Here is a 13476-nt window from a genome sequence, read left to right on the forward strand (position 1 = left end):
AAACTCTAAAGGTCTTTCACAAGGTCTGTGGTCACAGTATATGAATGTGTCTGGGCCAAACAGTAATTATCAAATAAAAATAAGGGCACAATTCAGCTCTTGTTACTTTTAGCACATTTAGATTATTTTAAAGCTTGTCTTCCCCCTTTTCTCCCACTGATATCCTACTGAATTATACACCCCCCTAGCAGTGCTGTGTTTTGTTGCTAGTTTTTCACCACTTACAAACTACAAATATATTTTGAATCATCTGAATTACTATTTGAACCCTCTCTTCAAGCAGACACCTTTAAACACAGCCCCTTGTGCTGCTCAGTGCCTTGGCAGCATTCGGCTGACCTTTTCTTTGGAATGGTAGACAGCAGCGATAGATCATGAGAGAGAGAAATAACTGCTTTTGACAGGGATCTGAGACAGACTTTCCAAATAGTGTCTCCATGACAATTATTTTTGCCTGCATTTATCCTAATGGGACAAAGAGAGATTTGATACAAGGGACCACCTTTACTGCAGTTTGGCTCAGCTCATCTCTGGTTGAGCCTAGTCCCCGTCCAGCTTGTTGCTGATCTCATAAAATATATTTTTTAAATCCTGGGTTTTCCCAGTTCCATCATATTTCAGCCTCCTAAGAACTGAGTTATGTAAATTAAGAAGACTACATTAGAGAAGGTAAATATCTATGAGCACAGTGGAATGGGGCTTTAACTGCTGGATGTGTCCATTTTCAGGTGCTGCAACACTCAGAGCCTTTTAGTTATCACTTGAAAAAGTGTTGGGCCTTGGATAACATCTCACAAGAAGTGGTTTTGGGGGCAGATTAAAGATTTGTCATTTTTGATAACACTAACCAGAAAACCTGGAAGAGTTGAGCAGCTCACTATGTCAGGGAAGTTTGCTGCTCCCACATAGAAGGAGCTGGGTATAGGAGTGACATAACTTGGAATGCACAAGGATCATAAAATCCTAGAATCTCCTGAGTGGCAAGGGACCGACAAGGATCACTTAGTCCTAGTCAGGGCCCTCCACAGGACACCCCAAGAATCCCACCCTTCCTGGTGGGTGGATCTCTTGACCCACTTGCCTTCAAGCTTCCCCGCCCTTAATATTCAGAAAGATGATTATTGCTAGGGAAGTATTTTCTATGCTCATTTAGGGTCCAGCACACTGAAGAACTTCAGAAGTGGCACAGGAGTGAACTGTGCCATCTGTAACCTTTTAACACATCCCATTATCAGACCAAGCTTTCCAGCTCACTGATAAGGTTCTACCTTCATTTTTCAATCTTTGCCAGAGGTTGCTGACTTGTGCTCAAAGTGTCCAAGTTGGGTGCTTACCTACAAGTGAAGTTTTCTTGAAAGTGACGATTTTTTCTGCTAAGATTTTTTTATCAGCGTTTTGCGTGGACAGCTCAGCGTGGTGTCAGGGATATACTTTGTATCACTTTCCAGAAACTTTCCAAGCATTTCTCCAGAAAAAAAAAAAAAAGAAAAAAGAAATAGTAAGATCTGGTTACACTTTAGCAGGTAAATTAGCTGAAAATCCCATATTTATTGAGACTTCTCTGTTCGCAAACCAGAACAAGGGCAGAAAAAGCTTTCCCTGATGTTTTTTCAGTCTTCTCTTAAATTTTGTACCGTAATGGGTACCTGTGAGATAACTGTCCCAGTCAGTCAGAAATACCCACACTCTGGAGAAGAAAATTAAGCAACTCACTTAGAATACAGAGGAGTTTGGAAAAGAAAGAGAAGGAAGAATTCAAGGAAAGGGAAAGGAGTTGCAGATTGTAGGTGAGGCCAAGAGCTTTATCACTTAAGTAAGAAGGAAAGGAATTCTAAGCAAGTACCAGAATAAGTAGGAACAAACATGAGGTCAGAAAGTAAGAGTGAGAACACAGATAGAAAAAAAGGCTAGAGGTAGATGGTAGATCAGGTAGAGAGGGTCAGAAGTGAGGTAGGAGAGGAGCACTTCTAAAGAAGGAGACATGGATAAGTCAGAGGAGAGAGGGTGGAAGCAGGATTCACTAATCTCTTGGAGAGACTTGCATGTTATGATCAGGACCAGGAAACATCCTTAAGGCCAAGCAGGGCATGATATTTTTCTGGGAAAAGGAAGCCAGGAGACAAAAATTAGAGGCTTCTAAAACCTATGATGATAAAAGACAGAAAATGGAAGCTAAATTGATGGGCTGTAATTATCTGAGATCCCAGGCTCTTTTCTCCATGCATCCTGGAACTCCTTTTAGGAGTGAGACCCTTTGTAAGCCCTGACTTAAAGTGATACTTTGTTCTTCTGTTCTCGAATGTAACAGAGGTGGAGAAAGCGGGAGGCATTCCTTGGCTTCCAGAAATAACCCTATAAGTTACATATATCATTTCATACTTGATGCCTACTAGGTGCCTTTTTAGACATGTCTGCCAGAGCTTTTATACAGGTGTGTTTGATAAATTACAGCTTCACTGCCTTCTCCTGTCTGCTCGCTGCTGATTTAACACCTCATGGATTGCTTTTCCACAGGCTCTACAAGAGGAGATTAATGTTTCCGGCAGTAAAATAAAAGTGAGTTACCTGAGCAGTCGCACAGCTGGCTACAAATCAGTGCTGCGGATCAGCATGACCCACCCCACCATCCCCTTCAACCTCATGAAAGTCCACCTCATGGTGGCCGTCGAGGGACGCCTCTTCAGAAAGTGGTTTGCAGCAGCTCCAGACCTCTCCTACTATTTCATCTGGGACAAGACAGATGTCTACAGCCAGAAGGTGTATGGGCTCTCAGAAGCCTTCGGTAAGTGACCTCAGGGTTCGTGTCTTCTTTTAGAAGCAGCTAAGTGGCAGTGACAGCCTTGTCCTAGATCAGTGTGGTCTCACTGCAGACACGTGAAATGGTCCCTGCAGATCCGCTGCAGCACACGTTCCCCAGCAGATGAGTCACAGAATGGTTTGCGTTGAAAGGGACCTTAAAGACCATTTAGTTCCAGTGTCCTGTCATGGGCAGAGATGCCATCCATTAGATTAGGTTGCCCAGAACCCCATCCAACCTGGCCTTGGACACTTTCAAGGACAGAGTACAAATACTTACCTGTTCTCTGGCTCATGGCCCAGCATGTACATCCTGAGCTGCTCCCATCATATTCATACAGAAGGAATTAACTGGGACTAAAAGTGTTTGGCTGCCTTTCACCTATAGCCAAGAACTGTCAAGACTGCTTTGAAAGGAATCCCTGGGACTGAGCCCTGATTGCTGCTGCTCCTTGTGCCTGACATTCAGGATTGGTCTAATCTTAGTTTCCACTTCATTACCCGTTTGAGAATGCCATCCCATGCTGGGTGTTTAGTGAGCAGAGGTAATGCAGTTCTGCAGTGATTGCTTCCCATCTGTCAACACCCAGTGGACATTCAGTTACAGGTCTTCAGCTGAGTTTAGACTAGACTTCTCAGGCTGCCAGGAAATTATATCAGCAAAATAGAGGAGAGATCCCAAATTAGCAAATACAGCTCCTCTTGACAGAAAGATGGTTCACTGATGCCTCACAGCTCACTTGAAGATGAGTCTCTTTAGAGGAGTTGCAGGATGCCTGGTTTTCCAGGAGGAAGAATAGGTGCCTTTGTTTTCTCACTCAGGCTCAGCTGCCTTGAGCAGGCTGGGTGATACACCCTGCTGAACCTTACCCAGCTCGGAGTCCACATGGAGAAACGTGTCCTGGTAGCATATCCTGAAGTACTCTGCTTGCATGCTCTTGAAGATGCTAGATCAGCAGTGGGTCCTGGAGTGCTCCATGAAACAACTCCGCAGCTCCAGAGTACCCACGCAGGTCTGAGCACATCAGCATTCGTGCCTTCAATGATTCCCACCTCCAGAACAGTGAAAAATATTGACCTTTCATATCCTAACTTACATCTTCCTCTGATACAATCTGATTCTGCAAAAGGCTATGTTTGATGGGGTATCCTGAGTTCTCTCGGTGCTCAGCACTCTTCAAAGAGGCTGGGAAACTTGTAATATCAGACTTTTTATCTAGTGAAAAAAAAAAAGATCTATGTAATTGCTTTTCATTTGTGTGGAACTTGCAGTTCTGCTCTACTTCAGCTGTAAAGATTAGAAGAAAAGCAGACCAATGAAAATGGTCCTGCTTCTTCTGAGAAAATCATAAAGCAGTCATTATTCTGTCAAAAACATGATTTTCCTTCTGCTGACATAATTTTAAGCAGCTCCAGTGTGTTCAGTGGAGTTACTCCTGAAAGGTTCTGATTAGACATCACGGCAAGCAAACGTTTGACATTAGCAATGACCACAAGTCAACCTGGCTGAGACTGCTGCCTCTGAGGGACTCGCTGCCCCATGTATGAATTGTGCAAGTCTTTACTTTCCAAGAAAGGTCATGATCAAGATCAAGTTCCTGGCATGCACTCTTTGATCAAAGAAAGTAGGTAGGAGTAAAATTCTCCCATTTGAGAGTCCAGCAATAGTTTACACTCTCAAATCATAGAATATCCTGAGTTGGAAGGGACTCCCAGAGATCAAGTCCCAATCTCAATATCCATTGTTTTAAAATGTGTCATTAAAACAGTGTCTTTTAAATTTTTAGCACATTTGCCCAACACCTACAATGGCATTGACCTTTTTAAGTGCAGAATAGACTTCTAAGAGAAAAAATATTAGGACTGTGCATTATGATGATTTTCAATTAAATTAGCAGTTTTCTGTAGAAATGCTCTTACCCCTGTTCAATTGAGACTCTGTGTGTGCTGGCACTGCATTTCTGAGTTACTAACATAAGGAGTCTTTTGTTTCTCTCTTGTTCACAGTTTCAGTAGGTTATGAGTATGAATCCTGTCCAGACTTAATCCTGTGGGAGAAGAGGACAGCTGTGCTTCAGGGTTACGAAATCGATGCTTCCAAACTTGGAGGATGGTCCCTGGACAAACACCATGCCCTCAACATACAAAGTGGTAAGTTGTCTGTGACACATAACAGGAATAATACAGCATTGCAAGTTGGTCCTTATCACTACGAATTCAAGAAAAGGAAAGGAAAGAAACCTGACCAACACATGTTCTCTCTTGTGTATTTTACTAACAAACTATTTCTAGCAACCTACATTTAGAATCAATTTAGTGTGCAAAATGTAAAAGAAGCTGGCCATCATGAAGTAGTTGAATGTCAGCCTGTCTAACTTTGTAGTGTCGTAAAAGAAGGGCATTAACAAGGAAAATATTCCTAAAATAACGAAGAGGAGCCTATTCAGTTTGGAACTGTCACTAAGCATAAATCCACCCAGAGGCATCCTCCAATGTGCCAAGTGTACTTGCAAAACAAGAGGCTTCATGGGTCCTAAGGGAGAATGGAAAGTTCCAGAGTCCTTGAAGACAGCTGAGGACTGCAGCAGGGAGGCTTAAAAGCTGATCAGAACATGTTCAAAGGTGGAAGCTTTGTGTCCCTCTGGATGACAGTGGTATGGGAGCAAACATCTCATTCAGCCCACATCACTGCCGAGATCACTACACTTAGAGGGAAAATAGGCAGAGCTCCTCTAAAACTTTGCAGATGAAACATTTCTCTAGCGAGTGTCCCATGGTCTTCCTGCCCCTTACTTTTCCATGAGCTATGTAATTTCTTTTTTTTTTACCTGGTAGACTGCAAATTACAGGGCAAGAAGGAACAGACAGGGCAGGTAAAAATTCATGAGATGCTGAGAAGTGTATTTCGTTCAAAGGTAAAGACAGTCTTGTTCTCCCTACATATTTTCCTTCTGCAGGATATGTAATGGGTCTAAAAAAACTTCAGAAAAGAGGCTCCTCATTTGAAACTATCGGAAAACAATACTGTGAAAGATAATAAACCTCCTTGCTGCTTAACAGATTCCCCAGCTGACATTCAGCATTTCCAGTTTGTGCTGCCTTTGGTCTCAGTTTCCCTGTCTCTCTTTAATTTCCTTGATACTGTTTTCTCTCTCTAGGAATCTTGCATAAAGGAAACGGGGAAAACCAGTTCATTTCCCAGCAGCCGCCTGTAATTGGGAGCATTATGGGCAATGGCCGCAGACGTAGCATTTCTTGTCCAAGCTGCAATGGTCTGGCAGATGGGAACAAACTCCTGGCTCCTGTTGCCCTAACATGTGGGTCTGATGGAAGTCTTTATGTTGGAGATTTCAACTACATCCGAAGGATCTTCCCCTCTGGCAATGTCACCAACATACTGGAGCTGAGGTACTCTGTGTGAATGTGGCCGTTAGAATAATGCTCTTAAGTTCTGCAGAAATCCTATGTACCCAAAAAAAAAAAAAAAAAAAGAGCGGAACTCTTTAAAAAAAGCAAACAACACAGCAAAACAGAGAAAAAGCTGTCTGGATCTGCCTCTTCTGCAACTCTGCTGACTTTGATTTACACCAGAGAAACAACAGGCCTCGCAAGTTCTTCCAGAACTGAATCACATGCCAAAAATATTGACACATTTCTGTGCTGCTAAATCAAGCTGTGCTGATGTCTGCCTTTTCCTGTAGTCAGAAACCAGTGGGAATGCTGAAAATTAACAAGCAGCCTCTGAGATAACCAATACTTGGAAAGACACAGCACTGATGATGATACGTAGAGGTTAATCAGGACTGATAATCACTCATAGTTTAGACAGGATGATCACTCTAGGCAGTCATAGACTGGGGTTTTCTAGTTGTTTTTTGGGGGACAACTGTATCAGCCCCCTTCAGTTCCCAACTGAACAGCAGTGTCAGACTGAACATGCAGATGGAGCATCTGGAAGTAAGTGGAGAGTTTCCTTTTAACCCCAAAAAGCAAAGGAAAAAAATATACCAGGAGAAATAACGAGGAAGGGGTAGGAACATCCATTAAAAACAATGAAGCAACAGGAAAAGTATGATTTGTCCAAGTTCTGAGAAAATGGAATAAATTGTGACTGAACCAAATTTCAAATTGACCTCACTGGGAATATTTTTTCTATCTAAAATTTCCGCAGCAAATACAAGTATCCACTTCAAAGCAGTGGGGCCTGGTTCTGGGCTTTGCGTGGCCAGACAAGCCTCATTCCAGGAAGGTCAGATAGAGTTAAGGGAGTATTCCTGAGTGAGTCTTGTGTGCTTGACAGGCCTGAACTCAGGTTCTGAGAAGTCAGTGTGAGGATAACCTGGCATGAAAGGTTCAATATTGCCATTTACCTCTCAAGATCTGGCCTGAAAGTGAGAATCTTCCTGAAAGTAAGACCCTCCCTCCTCAGATTTAATATTCCCTGCTGCTGAGGACAAAAATACTGGATTTCTGTAAGGACTGCAGCCAAATTTGTGCAAGATCCCCTTAGTCCCTTGTGCACAAACATGCCGTAGTCATTAGACCTTGACAAAGGTCTTATTTGGCACTCAGAACCATCATTGTAGATCATGGTGTATGGGAAGAAAAATCCAGCCAGCCACCAGAAGGCCGGCACTTACAGAATAGCTGCCTTGGTATGTGCACCTCAGAGGGCTGGGGCACCTTTTAAGTAACGCAGCAAGAACCTCATGTTTGCTACTCAGTTTCACGATACATGAGAACATAATATCTCTCATGTTTGTAAGGTGGGAAGCTGGGATAAACCTTCAGACCTGGTCCTCGTTAGAGTGTAATATCCTTCCAGTACCAGAAAGTTATTTTAATGACCAAAGGTGAGATTTCCAGAAGAGCCTAGATGAGCCCAAATCCCATTGCAACAGAGTAGAATTAATATCTCATTCCCAGAAGTACAATTTTGAACACTCAATCCCTGTTTCATTGTCAGTGGAAATACCAGACCCATCAGAGTTTTTGCAAAGTATTTTCTCATTGGGGAAGAGAAAATTGGAAGCCTCGACAGAGTAGCCTTGCTGGCTGTTGTGTAGAGCCACAGAGTTAAATTTACTTCAGAGTTAAATCTGCTGCAACGATTGCTGCTTCATCTGTGCAAACACTCAGGTTACTGGATCTAATAAACATTTCTTCACTCTGGTGTGCTATAAAGTAAGTGGGTTCAGATGTCAGCTGGCTAAAAGCTGTGGAGGAAAGCCATTGCTTTTGGACTAAATGGAGTTTGCTTGTGTCTTCTCAAATCAGCATCTCCTTTGAGATTAACACCCTCACTATTTGGCTCCGAGGTTTGTTTGCAGGGGTGGCTTTGGAGTGTAGTGTTCTGGAAAGCAAATGCATTGTGGGTTGCAGAGAGCTGCAGCTGGGTGTGTAACTTAGACCTGTGAAAAATGTCCAGCTCAGCATAATTTCAGTCCTTTGGGCTGGAGTTCACGAGGTTACAGCAATGAACTGCCACCCATAACCGTGCAACTCTTAAGTTACCTTTGTAAATCAAAAGGTGTTGCTTTGACTGAGGGTGAAAAAAACTGTAAAGATATCTGCATCTACATCTATTTAGCTCTGTGCTGCGCTGAGTGATAAAGTCTGATGGTCCTATCTCTTGTGTGAGTGAATAACTCCAAGCAGGTGAGATCGCACTTCCTTTGTGATATGCAGCAGTACATAAGTGAGCTCACTGCCAAGTAATATCCAATATAAAATACATCAGTGTCATTCCAGCTAAGTCTTTATTTATTATTGCATTGTATGATACAGTTACTGTCAAGTTTTCAATCTGCTAATAATGCATCGAACTGAGCTGCTAACACCTCATTCTTTCTTCTATTCCCTGCTTTCCTGTCTTCTGTCAGAAATAAAGATTTCAGACATAGGTAAGCCAACCAGTGGAGAATTCTTATGCTGCTCCCTGTCTTGTTGCATGTTGTTACACAGTGAGCCACAAGTGCCATTTCCAGATGATTCAATAGCAAATGAAGCTGGCGTGATTAAAACTGGCGTAGGCAATCAGTCATCAGAACCGGGAGCCATTAATCACAATGTGAGCCATGCAAGCTTCTGCATGAGCTGTTATAGCTGGAGACAGGGGAAGTACAGGCAGGAGAAGCAGGGTAACAGGAGGAGAAGGGGGGAAGGAAAATGGGTGGGAATTTACCAAGAAAGTAGAATGGGAACAGCAACAGAATACAGATCACTGGAACAACTAGGATGGAAAAATAATTCTCCACAGTGAAAGGCCTTCCTTTTGAGTTTGGGGGATTTAACAGGCTTAATGAAGATCTGTATGTCCCCCAGCATCACCCACCCAGGGAAGTTAGGTTTTGTGACTTTTTTCAGTCTGAGCTTTCATAGAGAGCTTTGACACGTGAAAGTCTGTCAAGCTCGGATAGGAGGTAGTGCAACTCAGAACCTTAGCCAGGAAATGCAATAAAAGAGTAATGACAAGAAAACAAGATGAAAGAGACACTCCTAAATTGGAGCTTTGTCACTAAGAATATTTGTCACTTGGGTTCACTGGAGTTTCAGTGGGTTTGATCCAATCAGTTGTATTCCAGAAGGTGTCAACATCCTGTCACTGCCTGTGTTAGCAAGGACTTCTCTGACTCTGACAAGTTTCCCAGTCTTCTCCCTGGTTGCTTTTCTAAATCAGAAGCTTAGACTGTGTGGAGTTGGGATTTTTGTGTGTGCGTGTTTAGTTTTCTTTTGCATTTGGGATTGGGGATTTTTCTTGCTTCATGCTTTTCATTTACTAGTTCTTTGACTTCGTAGAGGCTATGCTAAACCAGAAATGTTCCTTTTATCTGCATGCCTGGAAATGAAATGGAGTAGAAACTGATTTTTTATCCTATTGCCAGAACAATAATGAAGGGCTGACCTTCACAGTATAATGGACTGGCCCAAAGCATCTATTAGCAGGGCTGAGAGGTTGGTACCCAAGACCTTTTCAGTGATTGTCCTCATCAGGCTGAGTTCCAGCTCCCTAGCTCCTCTTTCACATCATTTGAAGGCTATAGAAAATTTCATTTCTCTTTGGAACAGCCAGGTTGTATCCTTAATGCCCAAGAAATACACAGCCACTAAAGTGCATCTGCTTTGACAGGGAAGGGCAGCAGCTGGATACCTGTTACAAGAAGAGGTTTTGTGTATGAAAGCAGTAACTGAAAGAAGATCTATGGACTGGCCACAAATGCTGCAGATGCCACCAGAGCCTTACAAAGTTGGCAGGACTTCAGCCTTTAGGCAGTTCCTAAAAACTAAGAAATTAACTGAAAGAAATCTGAGACATGCCTGTTTCAATGCAGCCCAAAGGGTATCAGGGAGGGGGGAAGCAAGTGAGGAGCTCCAGATCAAATACTCCTGTCTGTGACTACATTGAGGGAGTCACCCATCCGTTAGTGCCTGTTCTGTGACATTTGCTTTAATGCTTCTGGCTAGGAAGCCTCTTTGCTCCTGACCCTCAGGGAAATGAGTGGGTGTAGTCTCAGGTAAAGCACCAATGCTTTGAAGGTCCTAAGCTTGACACCAGTGACCAGCAGCAGTTCAGAGGGTGAGATCCACAGGACTGAATCGTAGTGGTTTGGAGAAGCTGAAATCCGTATGCTAAAGCTGCCTCAGTTCAGGGGAAAGGATTCCTCCCCAACATGCAGCCTTTGGTGAGCTTGATCTCCAGAGGTTCTGGGGCTACCCACTAAGAGGCTCGGCTTTACAGCTCTGTGTATGTAGCCAGGGTCTCACTCTGCAACAACCTAAATGAGGGATGTTAGCTAAGCCAAAAAGCATCACCAAATCATGATGCCTTCTCCTCAGGGACATGGAGGGCAGTGAGGCATTTCTGTCTTGCAAATATACAAAAAGTGGCCACACTTAAATTTATTCTTCCTTTCTTGTTTTCATTCATACTGTAGAGAAAAGTCTACAATTAGTGGCAAAGAGAGGTATCTCAGCAAACAGCCCTAGGATCAGATAAAAAGTCCTTTGCCATCTCTGGCCTGGCTTATGGCATTGTTATAAAGTTTTATTGTCCAGTGTGTCACACTAGAAGAGCTTTGGGCATGGCACACAAACTGCAAACACTAAAAGGCCAAGTGTAAATTCAGCCCACTGCACTGTGTAGCCTCCATAGGTATTAATCTATTGAGTGTCATCCAGGGAAAAAACCAGTACCTCACACAAGCTACAATTAGATCCTCTGGTTCTGAGCTGCAGGGTGCTTAGAATGAAGCCATGGAAAAACAGCCCCACTGAACAAATTGCAGGAATTTGGTAGTTCTTTAGTCACCACCAAATGTATGTGGCCAGCAAGGCTCAGAGGGGAAGTGGGTAGCTGGCACAGAAGAAGATGTGAATTTGTGTCCTTAAACAGAGACATCAGATCCAAAGAACCCCAGGGGTTTATCCAGGTCAGTGGTTGTGGGTAACTAATTTTTGTGGTGTGACTGCTCCTGTCTGTTGACCACAGTGGGAGCCAGAGCTGTACATTTACCAGTAACAGAAGTTGTCCTTTGAGGAGGTGGTAGATGCCCTTGCACTTGAGAAACTAAGATACAGTTCATCTTGCAAGATAAATGTTAAAAATAGTCCGACCAGTCCTACCCCAAAAGGTGATATTTCTCTCCACTGCCTGTAAGGCAGTCAGCTCTGATGTGAGCATCCACTTTGTAGCCATCTAAAGCTTGGTGATATGAATACCTTGGCATTTTACAGAAGCCAATAAAAAGGTGCAGTCTGCTGTGCTGATGTTTTATAGGGACCCTGCTGAAAACAGGGACCATCTCCCTTTTCTCATCTCTAATCCTTAGAGACTGGCTTCGCACTCTGGAGCAGGAGGTTCCTTCCTAGGACTCCTCCAAAACATGGGCTCTGTGCCCAAAGGGATAATACCAGCCTGTGTTCAAAGTCTGTGCATATATCATAGTACAACTGAAGCAATCCACAACCCAAGCATCATACCTCTGCCAGCTCACCCAACTTTTTATCCCATTTCTCCCTATGCCTGTGTGTAAAGAATCAAGTAAAGCACAAACACTTTAAAATGGAGTTTGAATCCATTAACACAACTGCAGAGCTCCGAAATTGGTACTGGCACTATCCTGCCCAAACAATGAGACTGGTAAAAGGAAGGGGAGAAGGCAGATGTGTGGAAGAGACTATACGCAACCCCAAACAAGCGGGATCGCTGTGGACTTGGAAGATTTCCCTGTGCTTTCCCAGCACATCATTGTGTCACAAGCATACAAGGAAGCAGTATCACCTCCATTTCACTTCGGCTTGCAGAGCCACAAAACTGTTCTCATTCCCCGTAACTACACCATCATGCCCACTAATACCCGTCAAAGTGTCAGTTCTTGGCTAGGGACCAGCCCATCCCATCACTGCAACTTCAGGGTTATTGCTTCAGGAGGTGTAAAATAGCAATGCAATGCTCAGGTTTTCTTCTAAAAAATTGTAAGAGCTCAGGGAGCACTCTGGGAAATCAGCTCTTCCTCCACAGTCATTTTCTAGTGTCAGTGTCAATATGGGGGATAAATATTCTAAGACTTCAAATAATATAGCTGATTAAGTCTTTTGAATAGTAAAAAGTCCTGTCTTTTGTTTTGGACTGTTACTTAACTGAGAAATGAGAGAGGATAAAAGAGGGAAGAAAGTCTTCCCTGCTTCACCCCAGGCAGATTTATTTCAATTGCTGTTCAGCCCAGTCCAATTTACCACTTGGATTTGCCTATTGATTGTGGCTTTAAATAAAAAGTGAAGCCCCAATGTTCCTGGCTCCACTGCTCATGCACTACCACAGATAAAGGGAAGCAGTTTGGGAGATTTTACGTGACCAGCGTAAGTTTATTTAAGCATCTTTCACTCTGAAGGATCTCAAAGTGAGGAAAAAAAGCTCCAGTGTATATAACACTGCAATTTGTGCCGGGGCAGAGCATGATACCATCTCCCTGCAATGTTGAAAACAGTTGGCAGAGGCCAGGGGGGTAAATTCTAGCTTGACCATTTTTAACAGATTGTTTCAGCATCTATTCTATACAAGAGCTGGGAATAGAAAATTGCTTTAAGAGCTCTCTTTTTTACAGAAGATTGTAATCAATAATAAAATCCACCAGAGTGAGGCTGTGAAATCCAAAAATAAATCACAACAGTAGTGCTGGGAGAGGGGAGCAGGAATTTCTCTCTGTCCCCATTTTTCTCCATCTCTGGGTAAGTCATTTGCCTTTGCCCGTCTGCAGATAGCCTGTTCTAAAACTCAGGGAAAGTTACCTGTGCTTGCCAGTCAAAGATGGTAAAGGATTGCAAGTGCCATTAAAACTGTCCTCCTCATGTCCACCTCCCATGCAAAACAGAGATTATGAACAGCTCAAAAGCTGACTGACATTCAGCAGGGCTTTGTTAGGAAACTCAGCAGAAAATGCAGGGCCCTGATCAAAATGGATGATGGATTCCCACAGGGAACTTCTTCCACTAGGGTTGAAGCCACTTGCTTAGTGTGAGTGACATGCAGGTGAATGAAATAATACCCTCCCAGCCTGCTGTCATTGGGAAGGAATACAGATGGAGACTGAACTGTCAGGCTGGAGCTGTCTTGAAGGTCAGAGCATTTATTTAGCAAGAATCAGTGTCATTTTTGGAGATGAAATCTGTTCAGACTTTAAT

The 13476-nt window shown here is 43.2% G+C and overlaps 1 protein-coding gene across 6 annotated transcripts in view; it reads left to right on the forward strand.

Annotated features, from left to right (window-relative positions):
- Positions 1-13476, forward strand: part of TENM4 (teneurin transmembrane protein 4) — a 600317-nt gene that overhangs the window by 525890 nt on the left and 60951 nt on the right. For all 6 annotated transcript variants that reach the window (XM_069016277.1, XM_069016269.1, XM_069016304.1 and 3 more), the window contains 3 exons: positions 2515-2782; positions 4804-4947; positions 5955-6204. In XM_069016277.1, the coding sequence (XP_068872378.1) occupies positions 2515-2782; positions 4804-4947; positions 5955-6204 (662 nt within the window). The remainder of the gene's footprint in view (positions 1-2514; positions 2783-4803; positions 4948-5954; positions 6205-13476) is intronic.

This window comes from Aphelocoma coerulescens, chromosome 1 (genome assembly GCF_041296385.1).
Source record: "Aphelocoma coerulescens isolate FSJ_1873_10779 chromosome 1, UR_Acoe_1.0, whole genome shotgun sequence".
In the NCBI taxonomy this organism is placed as follows: domain Eukaryota; kingdom Metazoa; phylum Chordata; class Aves; order Passeriformes; family Corvidae; genus Aphelocoma; species Aphelocoma coerulescens.